Consider the following 19,690-nt stretch of genomic DNA (forward strand, 5'->3'; position numbering starts at 1 on the left):
TATTGTACTTGGTGTGAACGTGCCTTAAGCAAGAAAAAGAGAAAGGCACTGAGGATTGCAATTGTCAGAATAACAGCTAGCCAATATTTCTGAACAGACAACCTCCCCTCATTACAGTTTTTCACAAGTTCAAATGAGGTCACTGAGGGGATTCTCCACCCAAAATACTCATCCTGATAATGTAATTTATGTTGGCAAACAGAAAGCATTAATAAATATAGCTGCAAACAGCAATTTTTGGGGTAAAGCAAGTCAGAAACAAAGCAAGCATGGCAGGGGGGCATCAGAACAGTAGAATAAAATGCTAATTATATTTCAACATCTGCTTGTGCAGTCATTTTGCTCAGGAATATTATTAAAACCAATTTAATGACACAGACATTTAACTGTGTCATTAGACATAGACTAATACTAAAAAAAAAAAAAATTGGTTAAGGGAACAATGGCAATATTATCTCTCTTTTTGGCAAATTGTCATTCAGAGTAATAAACCATGGTCATTCAGCATAACCAATATATTTATGTAAAAATTAAACAATATACCTATTCTTTTTTTGTATCTTAATAGGTACAGGTCAGAATATGTGATCATACAAATTTTTTATATATTAAATGACTTCCTTACAAAAACTTCTTGATGGCAAATGGGGTAAAACCTAAAATTACAAACATGTTTTTGATCAATTTAAAGTCACTTTTGATCAATTTTATGCATCCTTGTAGAATAAAACTTTTAATTGGAAAAAAATGTGTAATTTTAAAATATTTTCCCTTACCCACTAGTATCATTGCTTTGAGTGAGACAAGTCTTCCTTTATGATCGGTGAGCCTGTATTTGCCCTTGTCTGACGCGCTCACATTGAGAACCTTAATAGATTCACTGGTCACTTTCAGTCGGTTGATGTAGTCTGTGTGATTCCGTCCCACAGGAACTCCATTCTCCACCAGGGTGATAGATGAATAATTGCTGTAAAATCGAAGTGTGGCATCACTCTGCTTGAGTCCTGCCAGAGATATGGTCAGAGTTTCACCTGCGATACAATCAATGACTTGTTTGCTGACTGTAAAGGAGAGAATGACAGATAATGAGGATATGTGGACAGTCACAGAGATATTATTCTGAGATGGAGGATTAAAGGGTTACTCCACCCCAAAATGAAAATTTTGTCATTAATCACTTAGCCCCATGTTGTTCCAAACCCGTAAAAGCTCTGTTCATCTTCAGAACACAATTTAAGATATTTTGGATGAAAACTGGGAGGCTTGAGACTGTCCCATGGACTGCCAAGTAAATAACAGTGTCAAGGTCCATAAAGGGTATGAAAAGTTGTCGTCATAATACTCCATCTGCCATACAATGTGCAATCTGGGTTATATGAAGTGACAGGAACACTTTTTGTAAGTGAAGAAAACATAAATAACAACTTTTTATTCGAAAATTCCTTTGTCAACAGTCTCCTCTGTGTCTCTCCGTATCACCATATGCTGCGTATGCAGTTCTGTGTCTTACGCGCCACAAGGATGCACAGTTTTATATCAAATCAAAACTAAATACAGGTAGAAACAGCGCATCCTTGTGGCGCGGATGACACAGAAGAGCATACGCAGCATATGGTGATATAGAGAGACACAGAGGAGACCACTGACAAAGCAATTATGAATAAAGTCATTATTTTTGCTTTCTTCGCTTACAAAAAGTGTTCCCGTCGCGTCATATAACCCAGATTGCACATCTTATAGACAACTTTTCATACCTTTTATGGACCTTGACACTGTTATTTACTTGGCAGTCTATGGGACAGTCTCAAACCTCCCTGTTTTCATCCAAAATATCTTAAATTGTGTCCTGTAGAAGAATGTAGCTTTTACGGGTTTGGAACAACATGGGGCTAAGTGATTAATGACAAAAATTTCATTTTGGGGTGGAGTAACCCTTTAAATTACTACTCACCATTGACCTTCAATATATAACTGGCGATGGTTGAACCAGATTGGTTTAGCAGGGTGTAGGTTCCCTGATCATCAAAAGTAACATGTTGGATTCTGAATGTCCAGCCATTACTGGCACTGCTCACTTGGCCTTTACTGGGTTTACTTGGCGAGAGAGAAGAGCTTTTGTGTTCCCAGATAGTAAATTTATCACTTTCATCAGCACTAACAAACTTCAACCTCTGTGTCCTCTCAGGAAGATCCAGAGTCAACTGACTGCCGTGGATTATAATCCTCCGAGATATTGCAGAGACTGATGCTGAGGGGAGAAACCCACTTTTCTTTAGAATTGCAACATGAGTAGGAGTTCTTTAGATCTGCTGGCAGTTAGAGTCAAGTATAGACTGCTGTTTTGAATTAACATGATTCAACTTGTCCTGTGATTCTTGTGTATGGGTCAAAGATAAGACTCAAATTACGTTTAAAAAAAGTAGTTTTCTATACATAAAAAGACATTTTAAATGCAAGTGAAGAGTCTACTTTTTATATTTCAAAAAACTTTGGTGAAAATAAAATGTTTAAATATGGGGCAAATAATGTTCCAATGTGACAAATTGTCATTCAGTGTAATGGTCCGGATTTTTTTTTACATCTTTAATAAGAATATAAAATACCAAGTTAAAAAATACATTTGTCTTATTGTTTTTTTTTTTTTTTTTTTGATGTTTTTAAAGTTGTGATATAACCAGGGGACTTTTGTCCTGAAAATGCAGTTTGTCAAGAGGTCATTCAGACTCACCTAAATTCCTGAAATATAATATCAATTAGAAGAAAAAAAAAAATAATATCCTATATTCCAAAAATATAGATACACAGTGCAGTTATTGTAAGCTGTACTGTGGAATCTGCTATTCTTTTATATTTAGAATTATGATTATTATTTTGAACGATATATATCTTTATTTTTATCATTATAGTTATCGTACTTGGTGTGCAATTGTCAGAATAACAGCTAGCCAATATTTCTGAACAGAGAACCTCCCCTCATTACAGTTTTTCACAAGATCAAACGAGGTAACTGAGGGGATTCTCCACCCAAAATACTCATCCTAATTAGTGTTGTCCCGGTACCAAAATTTCAGTATTCGGTACCGATACCAGTGAAAATCCATGGTTCTCTGTACCAATTTCGGTAGCTACCAAAGCAAAACAGAAACATGCTAATTAAAAAATTTGACTATACTTTCATTTAATTCAAATTGTGTACATATTTAATTTTAAAGGGCTTTTGAAATCATTTTAGAGTTATTCAGCGAACAATAAAATCTAAGTTAGCTAAAAAAAAAAAAAAAAATCCCAGAACTGCTTTTCTGACTGATATGACACAATGTTAACCATTTGTTCATTCTCTAAAACGCATATTTTAGATTCACAATTCATTTAAAAGCCTTGTGTGTGTAAAAATAGTAAATAGCATCATGTCCTCTTGTTTTTTTTTTAACATAAATGTTATAGGATCATTAAATAGTTACTAAAGAAACTTCATTCATTATATCTACGCACCTCTCAGATAGCGTATCAAGAACCAGGTTGACCGGGCACTCGGTACCACTGGTACATAAAAAAACCTGGTACCGTAACGTTTTCATTTTTTTAGTACCAACTTGGTACGGAGGTACCGGGTCTTTTGACAACACAAATCCTGATAATGTCATTTATGTTGGCAAACAGAAAGCATTAATAAATATAGCTGCAAACAGCAATTTTTGGGGTAAAGCAAGTCAGAAACAAAGCAAGCATGGCAGGGGGGCATCAGAACAGTAGAATAAAATGCTTATTATATTTCAACATCTGCTTGTGCAGTCATTTTGCTCAGGAATATTATTAAAACCAATTTAATGACATAGACTAAAAAGAAGAATTGGTTAAGGGAACAATGCCAATATTATCTCTCTTTTTGGCAAACTGTCATTCAGAGTAATAAACCATGGTCATTCAGCATAACCAATATATTTATGTAAAAATTAAACAATATACCTATTCTTTTTTTGTATCTTAATAGGTACAGGTCAGAATATGTGATCATACAAATTTTTTATATATTTTAAATGACTTCCTTACAAAAACTTCTTGATGGCAAATGGGTAAAACCTAAAATTACAAACATGTTTTGATCAATTTAAAGTCACTTTTGATCAATTTTGTGCATCCTTGTAGAATAAAAATTGACCTGTACCTATTAAAATACAAAAAAGAATATGTGATCATATACATTTTTTATATATTTTATATGACTTCCTTACAAAAACCTCGTTGACAAATGGGTAAAACCTAGTGGTTTGAAGGACATTAGCAAAGTATTAAGATTTAAAAATTAAAGTTAATTGGTATTTGAGGGCTGCACTGTGATGCTTAAATATAGTCTTTTAATATGCAATCAAGTCATTCATGTTTAACAAGATTTTTTGGTATATAAATATTGTTACACTGAATGACATTTTAGTGGATGTCTACTGTAAATCATAGTAAAAAAAAATGCATGATAGTCATTTTTTTTGTTCAGAACAATATAAAATTAAACAGGACACATTCTAATGTATGGGGGGAAAATCTCAAATTAAATCTGTATTATACTTTTATTTTTTGGAGCTTGAAACACCCTTTTCATCTTTGACCCATATGTTCAGTATGGATAATAAACAAATGTTGTAATACCTGCAAAAACAGTAGTTGCAAAGAGGGTCCAAACACTCAGCATCTGTTTGAGAAAAGATCAGTATTGGAGATAGATTCTGAAAACACATTAGCGACAACACAGCCTGCTTCTCTGGAGAGCATTAGATTAAAAAAAATGAGCCAGAATGCACAAAATTATTAGATATTGTTATGCCGAGAAACCCATTAAATGAAAGAAGTAAAACAGGAAAAAAACATTCAAAGTTTAAATCAAACATTGTCACTACAGTAGGTGGCCAACCAGAGTGTGCTTTCTACCACCACGAGCGTCGCAGACACGTTTGCAGAGTGCATTTGCAGCTTTTGACCGCTGAGTGGCGCTTTAACCACAAGTTATCAAACAAACGCATCAAAGCAAATTTCGTGAATAGCCGTCAGCTTTGCCTCGCTGGTGTGTTACATTTGATGGCTGCAGTCAGAGGAAAATGAAAGAAAAACACTGTAGTTACAATATTTCATATTCACAGATGAAACTTTCTCCATTTCTCCATTCTGCAGATATTGTTGCTTCTGGTTTGTGCATCGTAAATCACAGAAAGTCTACAAAATGTTGTCTCAATCTATTTTTAATGTCACAATATATTTTTACATTTGTATTGCCAAAACGACTGCAGCGTTGCCACGTACAATTAAAACTGAAAATAGTACAAAGAAGCATAGGCTATAGGCCTACATTAAGAACAAAAGTTTTTGTCTCTTTGGCAGATGAGCGTGGTCTTTCGCCAGTTTTTTTGTCTCTCTCAGAAGTGCCTCATCTCTCCTGAGATAAAACAAAAACATATTATATTGTATGTAATACTATGCAGTTGCAAAAATTGCAAAAGCCAAACCCAATGAGGCATGAAAACACTTTGCCTAAACCTGCTCTGCAAGTTTGAAACCCTCATCACACACTGTCCATATGAAAGAGCAAGAGATTCACACCTTTATTATTCAACCCCCACTCTTCATTCATCTCATTTCGCAATAAAAAAAAAATATCCGTGTCATCAGGCAGATAATTCTTGTGTGTTTATTATAGTGTTTAAATGCTGATCTCTGTATCAGGCCGGATTGGCTAATCGGCAGCACCAGGAGGATTCCCGGTGGGGCGGTCTGTTTTTTTGCCCGCTAGCGCCGTGTGTTGTCATGCTACTGAGTTAAATTTTGCTGCCTGCACACACAGCAGCCCTACTCTTTTTATTTATTATTTTCTCACATAATAACAAATTCTCAATTGATAATTAATCATTCTTTTTGGCAAAAATCATTGTTATTTGTGAACGTAGGCCTTTGAGACAGGCTTTAAGACCAAACTAAATTAAGTGCATTTTGCTTAAAACAAGTAAAATTATCTGCCAGTGGGGTATCCAAAAACCTCTTTAAAAATACACGTCAGCAGCTTGTTTTATATCGCTACATTCACTTGTTTTAAGCAAAATGCGCTTAATTTAGTTTTTTTCCCCTTGAAAAGAAGACTAAATATCTTAAGTCATTTTGCTTATCTAGCAAAAGTATCTTGATTTAAGAATTGTAAGATATTTTGACTAGAAACCAGACAAAAATACTAAGTAAGATAAGCCATTTTTTGAAGTGAGCTGCTCCCGCTTCACAGCGAGCGCGACTCTCGCTAACTGCACCCAGGTTCACCGTCCGCAAGTTTTGATTTTACAAAATCAGTATGAGGCGAATGCAACTTATTTATTATGAGCACAACATTTAGCATGGCAGGAAAACATTCAGTCTACCTGAAGGAAGACGTATTTCATTTGAAGTTAATGCTGTTAAATATGTTTATTTGCAGTTTTGGGGGGGGAGGAAGTCGTGGCCTAATGGTTAAGAGTCGGACTCCCAACTTGTGAGTTCGAGTCTCGGGCCGGCAGGAATTGTGGGTGGGGGGAGTGCATGTACAGTTCTCCCTCCACATTCAATTAGGTGCATGAGCAGGCAAACCCCCAACTGCTCCCCGGGCACCGCAGCTAAAAATGGCTGCCCACTGCTCCGGTGTGTGTGTTCACAGTGTGTGTGTGTGTTCACTTCTGTGTGTGTGCAAATGGGTTAATGAGCACGAATTCTGAGTAGGGGTCACCAACTATTCTCACGTCACTTTTTTTTTTTTTTTTTTTTTTTTTTAGAGAGAGAAAATAATACATTGAAGAAAAAAAAAATACCTTGTATTGGCTATTCTTAAACTTGGACCTCATTATATTGAAGTATCAATCCAAACACCAGAAGCAACCTACACTCTCTTTAAATGTTCTTTCATTGAAAAGTATGCATTTTTATTCATTCACGGGCTATGTGGTTGAAATAATGTTTTAGCTCAAAACTTTAAGTGCCATTGTTTACAAAAAAAAATTCTTTATTGACTGACGTTTCATAGACCTTCAGTTTTTTTTTTTTTATACTAAATTTAACTTGAATCTCAATACTATTAAACTGACTTTAAAATCAGAGTTTATAAGTTGAAACTGGTGAAAATGTCACAGTTCATGTTAAATAGCCTAAATGAACTTGTATCTTGTATAGTAACAGAAGACCTTGATTGCATGTTACCATGAAACTAACAATATAATTTGATTGTTTTTAAAATGAACAATTCCTGTATAAAATAGGACAGCAACCTTCATATCAAACATATAAACAAAAATAAATTGTCCACAGTAAGCAACGCAGGAGACAGGTTCTGCGCCAGAGCACACAATGTAAATGTGCATGCACAATTTTTAGGGGGGAGGAGGTAATTTTTTCTAAAGTAATGCAATGGGGAAAAAAAATGGGGATAAACAAAAACACGAACCTTGTAAATAGTTAACAACATAGTCTAGATTAACCAACAGTAACAAAATTTAACGAATTAATACCCTATTTTTGTTTGTTGCATGTTTTTTAAAAACATGCTAAAAATGCATTAAGTTTGTGAGAGGAAAAAAATATGTCATGTATAAGTCGCATTTTATTATATTCAGAAATAATAATGGTAGGCCTAATAATGTTATAATGTACTGCAGGATAATTTTTAGTTCCCCTCACTTTAAAACAAATCCTTTAAATGTAACAATCAGAACAGAACAAGAATTAAAAATATATAATTCTAATGGATAAATATAATTGCAGTATATAATAATATAGGCTTAGCTATAAACAAACAAAGTAATAATAATTTAAAGCGAAACATAAGGTAAGGTTGGGCTTACCTCTTTCATTTGGGACAAATACAAACATTTCCATATTCATGATGTTGCCCAGTTTAAAGCTAAACTATTATTCATTAGGTAAAATAGGCTTTGTAGTTCACGCATATTTTAGTATCAATGGAAAAAAATCATTAATATGCCAGTAAACCGCTGCTCACGCCGAATGGCACGGTGAACAGTTGTACTTTTTTCAATGAATATGTGTGTGTGACGCACCAGCGCGATCAAACAGCTGAAACAGAAAATACTCCATTTTTGGTCACACAGTAAAGGCATAATTCAGAGTTTGAAAAATCAAGAATGATAGCAGAGTTAATAAGAATTATTTCTAAATGATGGACCTTTCTCATTTTGCTCTGCATATATATAAAGAATTATTTTTTTTTTATTTTTTTTTTTTTGCCAAGAATGAACTGAAATGAAAACATTTACCTTTTAATCTGTGTATTTATATATATATATGTTTAATAACAGTAGCAAGCAGTAAGAGCCTTTGTGGTAAGGTCTTTCTTTTAATTCTCTTTTAATCCCACGTTTTGAAATTAACTCATTGTAAATTTTCTAATGGTTTTTAAGTATGTTACAATGTTATATTATAATGTTATTGTTGTTTTACTTCGTCGTTTCATCTCCGTTTACAAACCAAAATTTTACAATTACAGTCAGTTTGCAACCCGTGCCTTTGTGCCACCTGGCGGCAGTTTCGCTAATAACTTTAACACGCGACTGATTTGCAGTTAACGCTGCGGCCTTGCGGCGGCGGTATTACCCATTTTGGTTGTCCACCTACTGTACATACTCATGTATGAGATGCAGATGTAGATGCAAATCTGTCTGTGTGCTCTTAAGATTTTGGTTTCATCTCAACAATGCTACGAAAAAACATTGACCAAAAAGCAGTGGTAAATGTTTATGAACAACTATAGTGCAATGCTTGACAAAATATAGTCACCTTAGATGCTGGTTAAAAATAGGAGGGTGACTATCAACAAAAAAGCATGCCTCTCTTGCATGTGGATTATAATTACTTTTATTATTAAAAGGAGGAAACAGATGTATTGGAATTTCAAACAACATCGTTAACAGAAAAACAAGGACTTTCTAAAAGGAAAACCAGCTTAGGTAGGTTATTTTTGCAGTTTTAACGAAGACAATCTTCACACAAAAAGATCATGTACTCACAGTTTCATTAATATGATGGATGTTTCCGTAGAAAATTCTGAATTTAACCGTGTAACAGAGCTGTAAATTACTGTCTGTATGAGCATCCTGTGAGTCTTATAGAGTTTAGCTCAGCCCCTCTACTGTCATGTGGTCAAACCACTCCTCCCCCCTCCCCCCTCTCCCCTCTCCCCTCTCTGCAGGTTTCCATCTGTCAGTGTGCAGTAAGGACCCGTCAACAATTCTTGAGAATGCCATTGCTCTTTACTCATTGAAAGCTTCATCTGTCAGTGTGCAGTGAACCGCTCTCTGCTCTCTTTACTGAGAATTTTTTTTATCTAATTAATCTCACCCTTTTTCTGTGATTCATCACAATTAATTGCACACTTCATGAAATTAAGCATAAACCATTTATCTTGTTTCAAATGTTTATTTCATCATTATTTGCTGTATCCAGCAAAGTAAACCAAAAGATTGAAGGGTGATTCTCAAAAATTTTCTGCAAGCATTTTCAAGATAAATTTAGATGTATTTCCAAAAAAGGACACTTATAAACTCTAAAAGGACACCAAAAAAACAATTTATATGAGCCCATATAAGCATGTAGGAAAGAAAAACAATGCTAAAAGAAAAATCAGAATTGTATAGTATGTGTACAGTGCAACAGCAAAGAGCTTTTTTACATTTTAGAGAAGTCAAGTTGCGATACCAAACAGGACCACATGGTGATGGCAAAAAAAAAACCTAAACCAACCGTCTGCTGACTGCATATACCTACTGCAGTACACACATCCATTCAGAATAACTAAACACAGAAACAATAAATTGTGTTGAAATCATTTTTATTTGTTGCTGAAGAAATGTAAAGTCTGGGTACCCTGTAATCTTACTATAAATGTACAGATTTAATCTTATTTAATCTTACATATGATGGTTGATGTGCTCAGATTATTTTTATTTTTAAGCAATAGATAAAAACAAGTTTTTTATAATACTGGTAAGGTGTCCATATAATACTGATTAGGCAACCACAGATCATTTCTATGCAGCTCATACTATTCTGGGTCACAAGTGTGCTGGATGATTACTGACGTACAGCAGGGTAGTCATATAGCATCAAAGAGGTTAGGGAAACGGTCTAATAATGTTATGGGAATGTTAAAATAATGTTATAATAACGTTATAAAAACAAAATCTAATGTTCAAACTCTGACCCAAACCCAAATCATCACCTAGCACTTTGACACATTGATCACAGCTTGTCTTTCATTATCATCAATCATCTTTGACACAATTTGGGAGTGTGGAATGTAGCAATTTTGTAGATGTGAATTCCATTTGGTGTCACACCTTTCTATAACATTAGTTCACCCAGACAAGCTGATGCAATTTCAGTGAGAATGCAGTCAGTTGTGGCTGCCTGGCAGTGGTTTCTTAGTTTAACGGACCACACAAATACTGTAGTTCCTAAGAATACTCTGAACGATCAGCCACTTAACAAAACAAGCTTAACATTACCTCATTTTTTTCACACATGGTCTCTCAACTTCCTGATCACACTTTTATGATAGTGAAGCTATATCTGAAACTGTAACTATATTCTAAAAAACAAAACCCCTTAAAATGATAATAAGAAATGACAAAGCTGAACCAGGAGGATGAATAGTAAAAAATAACTATTACCAATAGAAAATCAGGAAATGTAATGTTTTCGGAATAAGATTCAAATAATAGTATTTCAAGTAAGAGTTTGAATTGATTAATGAAATAAAAACAATGACAATGAATTTTAATTCAATCCATTTTTTGTTTGTTTGTTTTACTTAAAGTTTAATTAAAAATTAGTTTCAAGTACAGTTGGCAACCACTGGTCTAAAACTATTGACATGATCTTGCAAGACTTTTTTTTTTCAGAGCTACAGTATGTGGTTCATAAAAATACTGATAAAGCTTGAGAACTTTTTTTTTCTATTGTTCAACTTTTTTTTTTTTTTTTAACCCCACAGAGCTATGCTCGGGGTTCAAACTTTTAAATACTTCAGAGAGACTGTTGTAGTATGGAGGGTAATTAGACTTTTACAATCAATAGAAAATGAGTGGGACAGATTACAGTGGGACAGAGAAAGAAATCGTGAGGATGGCTTCATTGATGTAACTTCTGTTTGGTATAAGGATTAGTTACAGGGCAGCAGTGATAGACAGAATGAGCAAGATTCTGAAAGATAGATTTGTGTCCGGTGGCAAGGAAATAAATCATACTGAGGCATGTACTGCTATTGATGAAATAATGTTCATTCTCTCTGACTGGGACTCTGAGTTTAGCATTTCTCTGGTTGCGCTGCAACAGCATTCTACAAGTTCAGCATCCCTCTCTGCCAAAAGATGGACGAACATTACCTAAAACTAAAACCTTTTTAAGGTGAATCTCTTTTTCTATTTTGGAGTACTAAACTCATTGCATAGACTGTTCAATAATGTGTGGTGTGTTGTCCCAGATAGACATTCCTTTAAATTACAGCTGAATTTTGATGGTCTACCACAAGAGCAATAGTACTTAGTTTTGGCCCATTCTTAGTGTGTTGATGTGATACAGCGAGAAACCAGTGTCAATTGGTCTTTTCGGTGGCTATCATGAACAAAAGTCTTTATCAGAGTATTTGCAACATCTGGTGAATGAATTGACATACACTGTGACTGTTGTCCTGAGGGGTGAGTTGAAGTCTCAAATTTATGACAATTTTATGCTTTTGTCAGTTGGTGTGTACTTTTTAGTTAATTCAGAATATTGTTTGAGGATGAACGATCTGGCAAATTCTATTTTGTTATTATTTGTCGAACATTTTGCCCAGCTTAATGGCCAGGAATTTGAAGTTTACAATTTTCATGGTTTGATGCATCTTTGTGAAGATGCTAAAGCCCATGGTAATTTGGATTTATTTTAATCTTTTTCCATAGGAGATCTTCTTAGGTCAGCTTTAAAAAGTGGTTAGAGTCCCACGTAATCCTTTGACACAAGTGATAAGCAAATTATCTGAAATTGAGAAACCCAGTTCCAACTGTGGTCTTTATTCAATATTATGAATCAGAACATATGGAAGGAGCAGTACCAGAGAGTTTTTCATGGGAGATGTGAAACAGTCTGAAGTGTTGTCCATCGATGGTGTGGTTATAAAAACTTCAGAGACAGATTACTGCATCAGAATACACAACAGGTGGATTTTGCTTGAAAGCCTTATTGTTGATAGGGGAGTGGAATATATTGTTGGTCAAGAATTTAGATATCAGGAATCTTTCTTTGAATCATTTGACTCTAGGGTGTTGGAAATCTTCATGGGTTCTAATTTGTCCATGACCGTAAGGCATTTTCAGGTAGTGGACAGTGTGCAAAAAAGTAAGCCAGGCTGCCATTTCTTGACAAGTTTGTTGTTATACCCTTACTGCATTTAAACAAACCAAACTGCAATCATTAATTAACCTTGTACTTAACCTTTGTATGGTGTTTGGGTCTGTGGGACCCGATTTCATTTTTTTTAATCTAAAGAAAAATGATACAATTACTTATTTTTTTCAAACTCAGACTCATTGACCTTTGCTCATCTTCTGTGAAGAACGTATATATGAACAAATTTTCAATGACCACACACTGTATACCATTTAATTGTGAAATTGAATGGTCTTCTTGCACAAGAAATGAGCCAACCCGCATGGCTGCCAATGTGATAAGGATGCAACCAGGCCCAACATGGATGGCAGTTACTCATTTGCAGAACATTGAGTCTTCTTTTGAGCTTGTCATCCCAGATTCTGGATTGCACTAATTCAGAAGGAACGTATGTTTTTGGAGAGGGTGCATTCCTGATCTTTTCATTATTCTTGGTTGGGGCCATCAGCAACACAAAGAAGGGCTGCGAAGTGTGTGGACCCAAGATGGACAGAAAAACACAATATACATGCATCAAGTGCAAGAGGTACATATGCAACACACACACACAGGAAAATTCTCTCATGTGCTGTATAGGCTGGTATGAAAAGGCAATGTGCTGAGTGAGGCTGATGTGTCATCTCGTCAGACTTTTGGACCTGTTTTGCCCCCGTAGTCCCTCGTGTGTTTCCTTATTTGGTGTTGTCCTGTCCCCGTTCTAAGTAGTTTGATTAGTCATTCCATGCACCTGTGTTTCCCCAATCATCCCCTGTATTTAAGTCCTAGTCTGGGTAATCTGTCTCTGTTGGGTGTATTTGTGATCCACATGTGTTGCTCAAGCGCCTGTTCTGGATTTTTTCCTGTGTTTCCTTGATTAAAAACTGTTGAATGTTTCCACGTGACTCCAGCGTGTTCCCTGAACAGTGTGACGTGACGCATCTAGACTGATATGGTTACTGCATGTGTTCAGCTTGTGTTGTGTAAACTGACCTGAATGGGTAAAATTTCTAATGAAGTTCAAATAAATATAAATCAATAGTTATGAAAAGCTTTGCTTCATTTGTAAATTTGTTGAACCCCCCCCCCCCCCCACACACACACACACACACACCACACACACTCATATCTTGTTTATAATTGATTTTATTTTTTTATTACATTTTATTAAAAAAACAAACAAAAAACAAGTAGCACTTATCTAGCACTGATATAACAAAGGTAAAGGGCAAATTTTAACCATATGTACTGTTTATATTGCTTGTAATTGGGATAAAGTAAACATTTAAGTATTTTAACAAAAAAAATTGTTTGATTCTGTTGAACTAAAACCCCCAAAACACAGCGGGTCAACCAGACACACGAACGCTGGCTGAACAACAAAAATATGAACACCACACAAAGGGTTCAGAGATTTTTGGATGTATTCATACAGTTATATGCAGCATGGAATCAGTAGTTAATATTTATGTGCACCATTTTTATATGGTGTCAACATTTTGTGAATTTACAGTTCATAAAAATAGTGTCTTCTCACATTGTCTTCAGATAAGTGTTTACAGAGTAATTTAAAAAGTTACATACATGACAACACTGCAGTGTAATTTTCTTTAGACAATGTATCACACTGTTTTTTTTTGAGCTGACAAATGCAGTTGAAGTGATGCCTTCAATTTGGGTCAGAAATAATGAATGGATGTGGCCACCAAACAAAACTAATGCTGTCAAAGTAACAAAAAATAAGAAATTACCTGGGGAAAGATGGACTTTACACATGGTCAGAATTATATTTACATCAAGTAAGTATAATTATATAGATTCGGGCTCATGTGGACATATTTCTAAGAAATTGGTCTCCGCCTAGCTTAAAACTTACAGAAGCCAAATGAAGAAGGGTATTATTTGTCTATGTACTATTTGTGATAATATATATTTAATGTAATATATTAAAAGATATACACTGTAAAAAAAGATTCCGTAAAAAAACGGATAATGTACTGGCAGAAAATTACCAGGACATTTTCTATTAAATTTATGGACACATCCTTCAACATTAAAACGGAAAAATCTTTAGATTAACATTTTCTTCCATACCATAAATGGAAAATCCGTTATGCAGCCATTTCTAAAAAATTATAGCATAGGCCAGGGTTCCTCAATTAGTTTTCATCGAGGGCCGAATTCTGCCAACGGTACCAAGCCAAGGGCCACTGACCTATATATATATATATATATATATATATATATATATATATATATATATATATATATATATATATATATATATATATATACACACATATAATTATTACAATTATTAAATTATTTATGCTTTTGTTAAAATAATCAAAATATGGTCACAAGATAAATATTCAGATTTTTCCCCCTGTAGTCTGTTTTATTCAAACAATTATGAACATTTTTGCATTTAGATATAGAAGAACTTTGTCTGTTGAATATTAAAAACATATGAACAAACAAAAAAATCTGGATCTCCATGTCTGCCATGCAAATAAACTGTTCCTGCTCATCTCCAGACTGGATCTCTTCTCTCCACTTTCCCTAATTGCAGATTAAATTATTAAATCTGTCAGCATTAATATTTTTATAGGGGAGAGTGGGGTAAAGTGAGACATCTCCCCTATAACCGAGCTAAAATGATATATCAGTGAAATTTACACATTTCCCATTAATTCAGGGTATTTCCTAGCAATGGAAATTATTGGAATGTATTCAGGATGAAGGGCAGTGAAAATATGATTGTTTTTTAAAAAGTTGTCTTGTGTCTCACTTTACCCCAGCTTAGGGGTAAACTGAGACAGACCAGAAAAATCGAGGGGGTAAAGTGAACCAGCTCGGGGTAAACTGATCCACTTACTTTTTCCACTCTGAAACTACCATAACAACACATTGTAACAGTTAGAACACACACAGCTAGCTTGACAACCACAGATTCCAGAACTAATGTCGGACTAGTAACAGAATCATGGGGATTGGTCAATTAAGCACACTCTGAACAAAATCAAAAAGAACATTGGCTAATATAATTCAAAATGTTTTAATTAACATTCAAATGACAGATAGAACCAGTTAGATTAGAACACAGTCTGGGGGTCAGAACACAGGACCCTTAGAGCCAGCTAGTGTCTGGGGGGTCAGAGCAAAGGACAATCAGACCCAGCTAGAACAGCCTGGGACTCAGAACACAGGACTAGACCCACCTGGATTAGAACATCAGCCTACTGTCATACTTTACAACTAGGCTTACTCTACATTCCAGCCCTGAAGGTTACAGGGAAAGATGAGGAGTTGCTCTCTCCGTGTGGTTCCTCCAGGCCTTTTAGGTTGAGGCAGCTTCTTCACCACATCACTTTTAGGAACATGTGCCACATCATTTTCCTTTATAGCAAATGTGGGTCTCTCCCAATCTTTTGTGTTTCCCTGGATTCTTCTGAGAAATTGTGCAAGTATTTCGTCATCCTCAACTTTCTCAACCATGCCAATGTAACGGACGCTCCTGAGTTTGGTTGCAAAGTTAACTATGACAAAGTCACCCACGGACAGATCTGTGTTTCCTGGATCACTTCTCTCATCCTCAGAGCTCTCTTCATCAGACACATTATCAATTGGGACAGGGACATCACTCTCCTCAGAGCTGTTAACTATGATTTTCTTTTTGGTTGCTTTCTTTTTCGGTTTTCCCTTTTCTTTACTATTTTGCTTTTTCCCTGCCAGTTTCTTTTGTCTTTCTTTATAAGCCTTTTCAATCGCCTGCTTCTCAGGAGTATCAGTTAGGATGGCTGTCTTCACACGCTTTCGTTTGGTTTGTGTTCTGGGGGGACATTTGGGAAGTGGTAGAATTTCACGAGGAGACACATATCCAGGTTGGCTGGGAACACACGGCACATCTGAGTCAGCTGGTGAGGTACATCCATGTGGACCATGCGCAGTGGATGGATTAGCATCAGTGAGTGAATTATCTGCAGCGGGTGGTTCATCTGCAGGTGGATCATCTGCAGGGGATGGACCATCGGGATCATTTGCACTCGCAGGCTGCAGCTCAGGGTTTGGCCGGTCTGACACCATAGATGGTGCAAACGCTTTATCAGGGAAAGTGTCTCGGTTGTATGGGAAAATCCCAGTGGACCTAAATCCAGAAGTGATGTTGCGTGGTGTCACTGCTGACATGAAGGCCTCATTCACAAGTCCTGCAATCTGGTAGATCGAGACTGTTTTGCCAGGGTTGGATCTCATCCACCCATCAAGTGCTCGGCTGTATTGGGTCTTGAACGGGCCATACACGGTCACGTCGAGAGGCTGCATGCGATGGGATGTGTGGGGTGGGAGGGTGAGCAGAACAATACCGTTGCTCTTGGCTATTTCTACTGCCTTGAGTGAGATGTGAGCCTTAAGATTATCCAGGATTAACAGCATGGGATGGTCAGGTGTGCAGTTAGTGTGCTGTATCAGGTGATCAAGGAACTCTGCCCAGGTGTCTTCATTCATCCATCCTGTTCTGGTGGAGGTACCTTTGGCTCCTGGGGGTGCTCCTATCATGAAGCAGTCCTTAAACTTAACTCTGGGGAAGATAAACATGGGAGGTGTGGCATTTCCAGCAGCATTCACTGCACACACCACAGTCACCAGTTCTCCTCTCTCAGCTGATGTGCCAGAACCAACTTGCTTTTTTCCTTTCTCTGTCACAACCTGAATCATATAGAAAGTTTAGAATCAATGGCATGTACAATCAGTAGGCTACTAGTGGTCTAAAGGTACATTGTATTTCTTTTCAGTCCATTAATTTTTTCCAGTTCACAGGTTCACAACATTACTAATAGCCTTAGTTTCAGCATTCTGTCAATAGCTAGCTAGTCATTATCACAAGCCACTCAGTATCAGTGTGGTGCTCTCTAGTGTATTATGTGTAGCTTAGGCTACCTGCTGTGGCTTTTGTACTGTAAAGATGCCTGTTTCATCCACATTGTATATCATGTGTGGAGGGAATGTATGCCTGTTAAAGATGAGAGGCAAGGGAATAACCTTATCAGAATCAAAACCAAATCTTACTGGTAAAGCTTCCATAAAACATTTGCAACTAAAGAATTAATTTTGTCACCTGTCCATCACTACAGCCAGATTGTCAAAGAACTCCCCGACTGTAGTTGTATTGAAGGCTGTAGCCCTTCCCAGGGATGTTGCCTCTGGAGTTCGGACAGAGAGATGGCGACGTGCTAGGAAGCTGCCAAACCAATCTTCACCTAGAGTAGACAATTCATTATTAGCTATAAGATTTAGCTTTGTGGCAAGATCAGTTGGCCTTAATTAACCTACAGAATCATGTGATCTCTTGCACACCCTAGCCTACCTGCACATTGTCTTTTTCCAATTGGCAGGGACAGGGATATTGTTTTTCTCTGCATATTCAAATGCCAGTTGGCGGCACTTAACTGGATGAAGGCCATGGAACTGTTCAGCTAGTTGTTTCAAGTGTTTGGCAAGCTCCTCCTCCATCTCATCTGTGAATATTCTCTTTGCCTCAGCTACTGCACCCCAGGCTACTGATTTTACGTTCCCTTTCTCTTTTTTCTTTATGAATCTTAGGAGGCTTGACTTGTCAATATTTCTATCCCTTGCAGCTGCTCTTATAGACTTCTTTCCTTCCTTGACCTCAGTGGCTGCACTCTCCATCTCCTCTAGGGGTGTTTTGCCCCAGGTTGTCTTCCTGGTGTATTGCCTTGGCATGATGGCTTTTCTACAATGTTTAGAACATTAAAAATAAAACATATGTAATGTAATATTACATTAAGATATGTTTAATACTAAACTTAACATATTTCTCATGTCTCACTTTACCCCACAGCATTTGTCTCACTTTACCCCACTGCCACATTTTAGAAAAAAAATGATCTCTCTTAGCAATTCAGGCTAATCTTCAGCTAGCATCATCACATGGTTTTATATTTTGGTAGTTCATCAACATGTATGATATAAGTTTTTTGCTTTGGCACAACAGTTGATTAAGTTGACATCAAGAAAATTTACTTTTACATGCAAAAAAAATATTTTTGTGAAAAAAACATGCTTACCACAGCACCATGAGGTCCTCTCCTTCATGGCCAATGGAAAATGGGAGAGACTTGAAAACATAATGATCACATGACCACAAATGTATTCCGTTGCCTAGATACAGGGGGTGTCTCACATTACCCGATGTCTCACATTACCCCGTTCTCCCCTACTTAGATTTTTTGGGGGATCAAACTGTAACACCGTGTGTCCCAAACAGACGTGACGCGATAAAAAGTATCTTTTCCATGTAGTTTTTGTCCTTACCACCCGCGACAGCGACACGTGACAATAAGCGACACGGAATTCTATTTTTAGAAATGCTTTTTATTTTCTGCGACGTCGCGGCAGGAACAACATACAAAAAAATGACAGTGATAATCTCAGGTAATGATTATGTGATTTATTCAGTGTTAAAAGTGTCTAATGTGAGTTTGAATATTAGTGATATTTATAGACATAGTGTAAGCAAAGCAACAATAGATATTTTACCTCAGATCTTGAAAATAGATTATGCTAAAGCAAACTTACGTTACAACTGAACTCACTGCTAACCAGCATCCATAGAGATGGTATCACTCACTCACTCACTCAAAACTGTTCAAAGTCCATTCACATTTGAATCATCTATTTTCAGTGTCCACTTTTCTTTACTTAACACTTGCCATGTTTTTGCTGTCACATCGTATATCTACACTGGACGCGACAAAGCATTGCAGATCATTTCAACTTAGTGTCAGCACGTCATAAATAGAACGAGTCAGCAGTTTTCTGTCTGGGATTTGTCGCGCCGCGCTGCTCGCGTCCGGTGTAGACACGATGTAAGTTACTGTCGCTTTCTGATGCTGCGTTTGAATTTTCATGCCACTTTATTTGAAATTAGCGCGGGCCAAACACTTTTCTCTCGCGGGCCGGATGTGGCCCTCGGGCCGCCTATTGAGGAGCCCTGGCATAGGCCTATCTTTTGTAGCAAATAAATCCAGCACAATATATATAAATTGAATATGGTTTATTTTTACCTCATTTAAACATTCTTAAAATTGCGTTCAGTAGCTTTTATTTGCCTTAAACAGGTGAAGACAAAAATATTATGACATCACTTAATTTAACAATGTGTAAAGCACCATTGAAAATGTTTGTATTGTAGAACACTTTTTAGTTTTAAACAGCAACAGGCAGAAAAAAGAAAACATGAACAGGTACT

General features: G+C 36.3%; 2 protein-coding genes across 2 annotated transcripts; both read right to left on the minus strand.

Moving 5' to 3' along the window:
• Positions 1-621: 621 nt before the first annotated feature.
• LOC122140932 lies at positions 622-9,111 on the minus strand. Its single transcript, XM_042746445.1, has 5 exons — positions 9,024-9,111; positions 4,645-4,687; positions 1,952-2,248; positions 777-1,061; positions 622-656 (listed from the first exon to the last, which is right to left on the minus strand). Exons 2-5 carry the CDS (start codon positions 4,685-4,687, stop codon positions 622-624), a joined length of 660 nt encoding a protein of 219 aa, XP_042602379.1. The 5' UTR covers positions 9,024-9,111.
• A 6,256-nt stretch (positions 9,112-15,367) lies between these two features.
• Positions 15,368-18,611, minus strand: LOC109044927. The gene is made up of 3 exons (XM_042744655.1): positions 18,507-18,611; positions 17,537-17,678; positions 15,368-17,127 (listed from the first exon to the last, which is right to left on the minus strand). The coding sequence occupies exon 3, from the start codon at positions 17,014-17,016 to the stop codon at positions 15,685-15,687; it is 1,332 nt and encodes a 443-aa protein (XP_042600589.1). The 5' UTR covers positions 17,017-17,127; positions 17,537-17,678; positions 18,507-18,611; the 3' UTR covers positions 15,368-15,684.
• Positions 18,612-19,690: the final 1,079 nt, after the last annotated feature.

The sequence above is a fragment of the Cyprinus carpio genome, chromosome A4 (assembly GCF_018340385.1).
Source record: "Cyprinus carpio isolate SPL01 chromosome A4, ASM1834038v1, whole genome shotgun sequence".
NCBI classification, from domain to species: Eukaryota; Metazoa; Chordata; class Actinopteri; order Cypriniformes; family Cyprinidae; genus Cyprinus; species Cyprinus carpio.

Excerpts from the sequence above, each read along its gene's own strand:
- LOC122140932 (XM_042746445.1), bottom strand. The coding sequence starts at position 4,687 with ATGCTGAGTGTTTGGACCCTCTTTGCAACTACTGTTTTTGCAG. Across the intron at positions 2,249-4,644 it reads TGCAACTACTGTTTTTGCAG|CATCAGTCTCTGCAATATCT; the intron begins GTATTACAACAT and ends TTCTCCCCTCAG. Across the intron at positions 657-776 it reads CAAAGCAATGATACTAGTGG|GTTTTACCCCATTTGCCATC; the intron begins GTAAGGGAAAAT and ends TTGTAATTTTAG.
- LOC109044927 (XM_042744655.1), bottom strand. The coding sequence starts at position 17,016 with ATGTTTATCTTCCCCAGAGTTAAGTTTAAGGACTGCTTCATGATAGGA.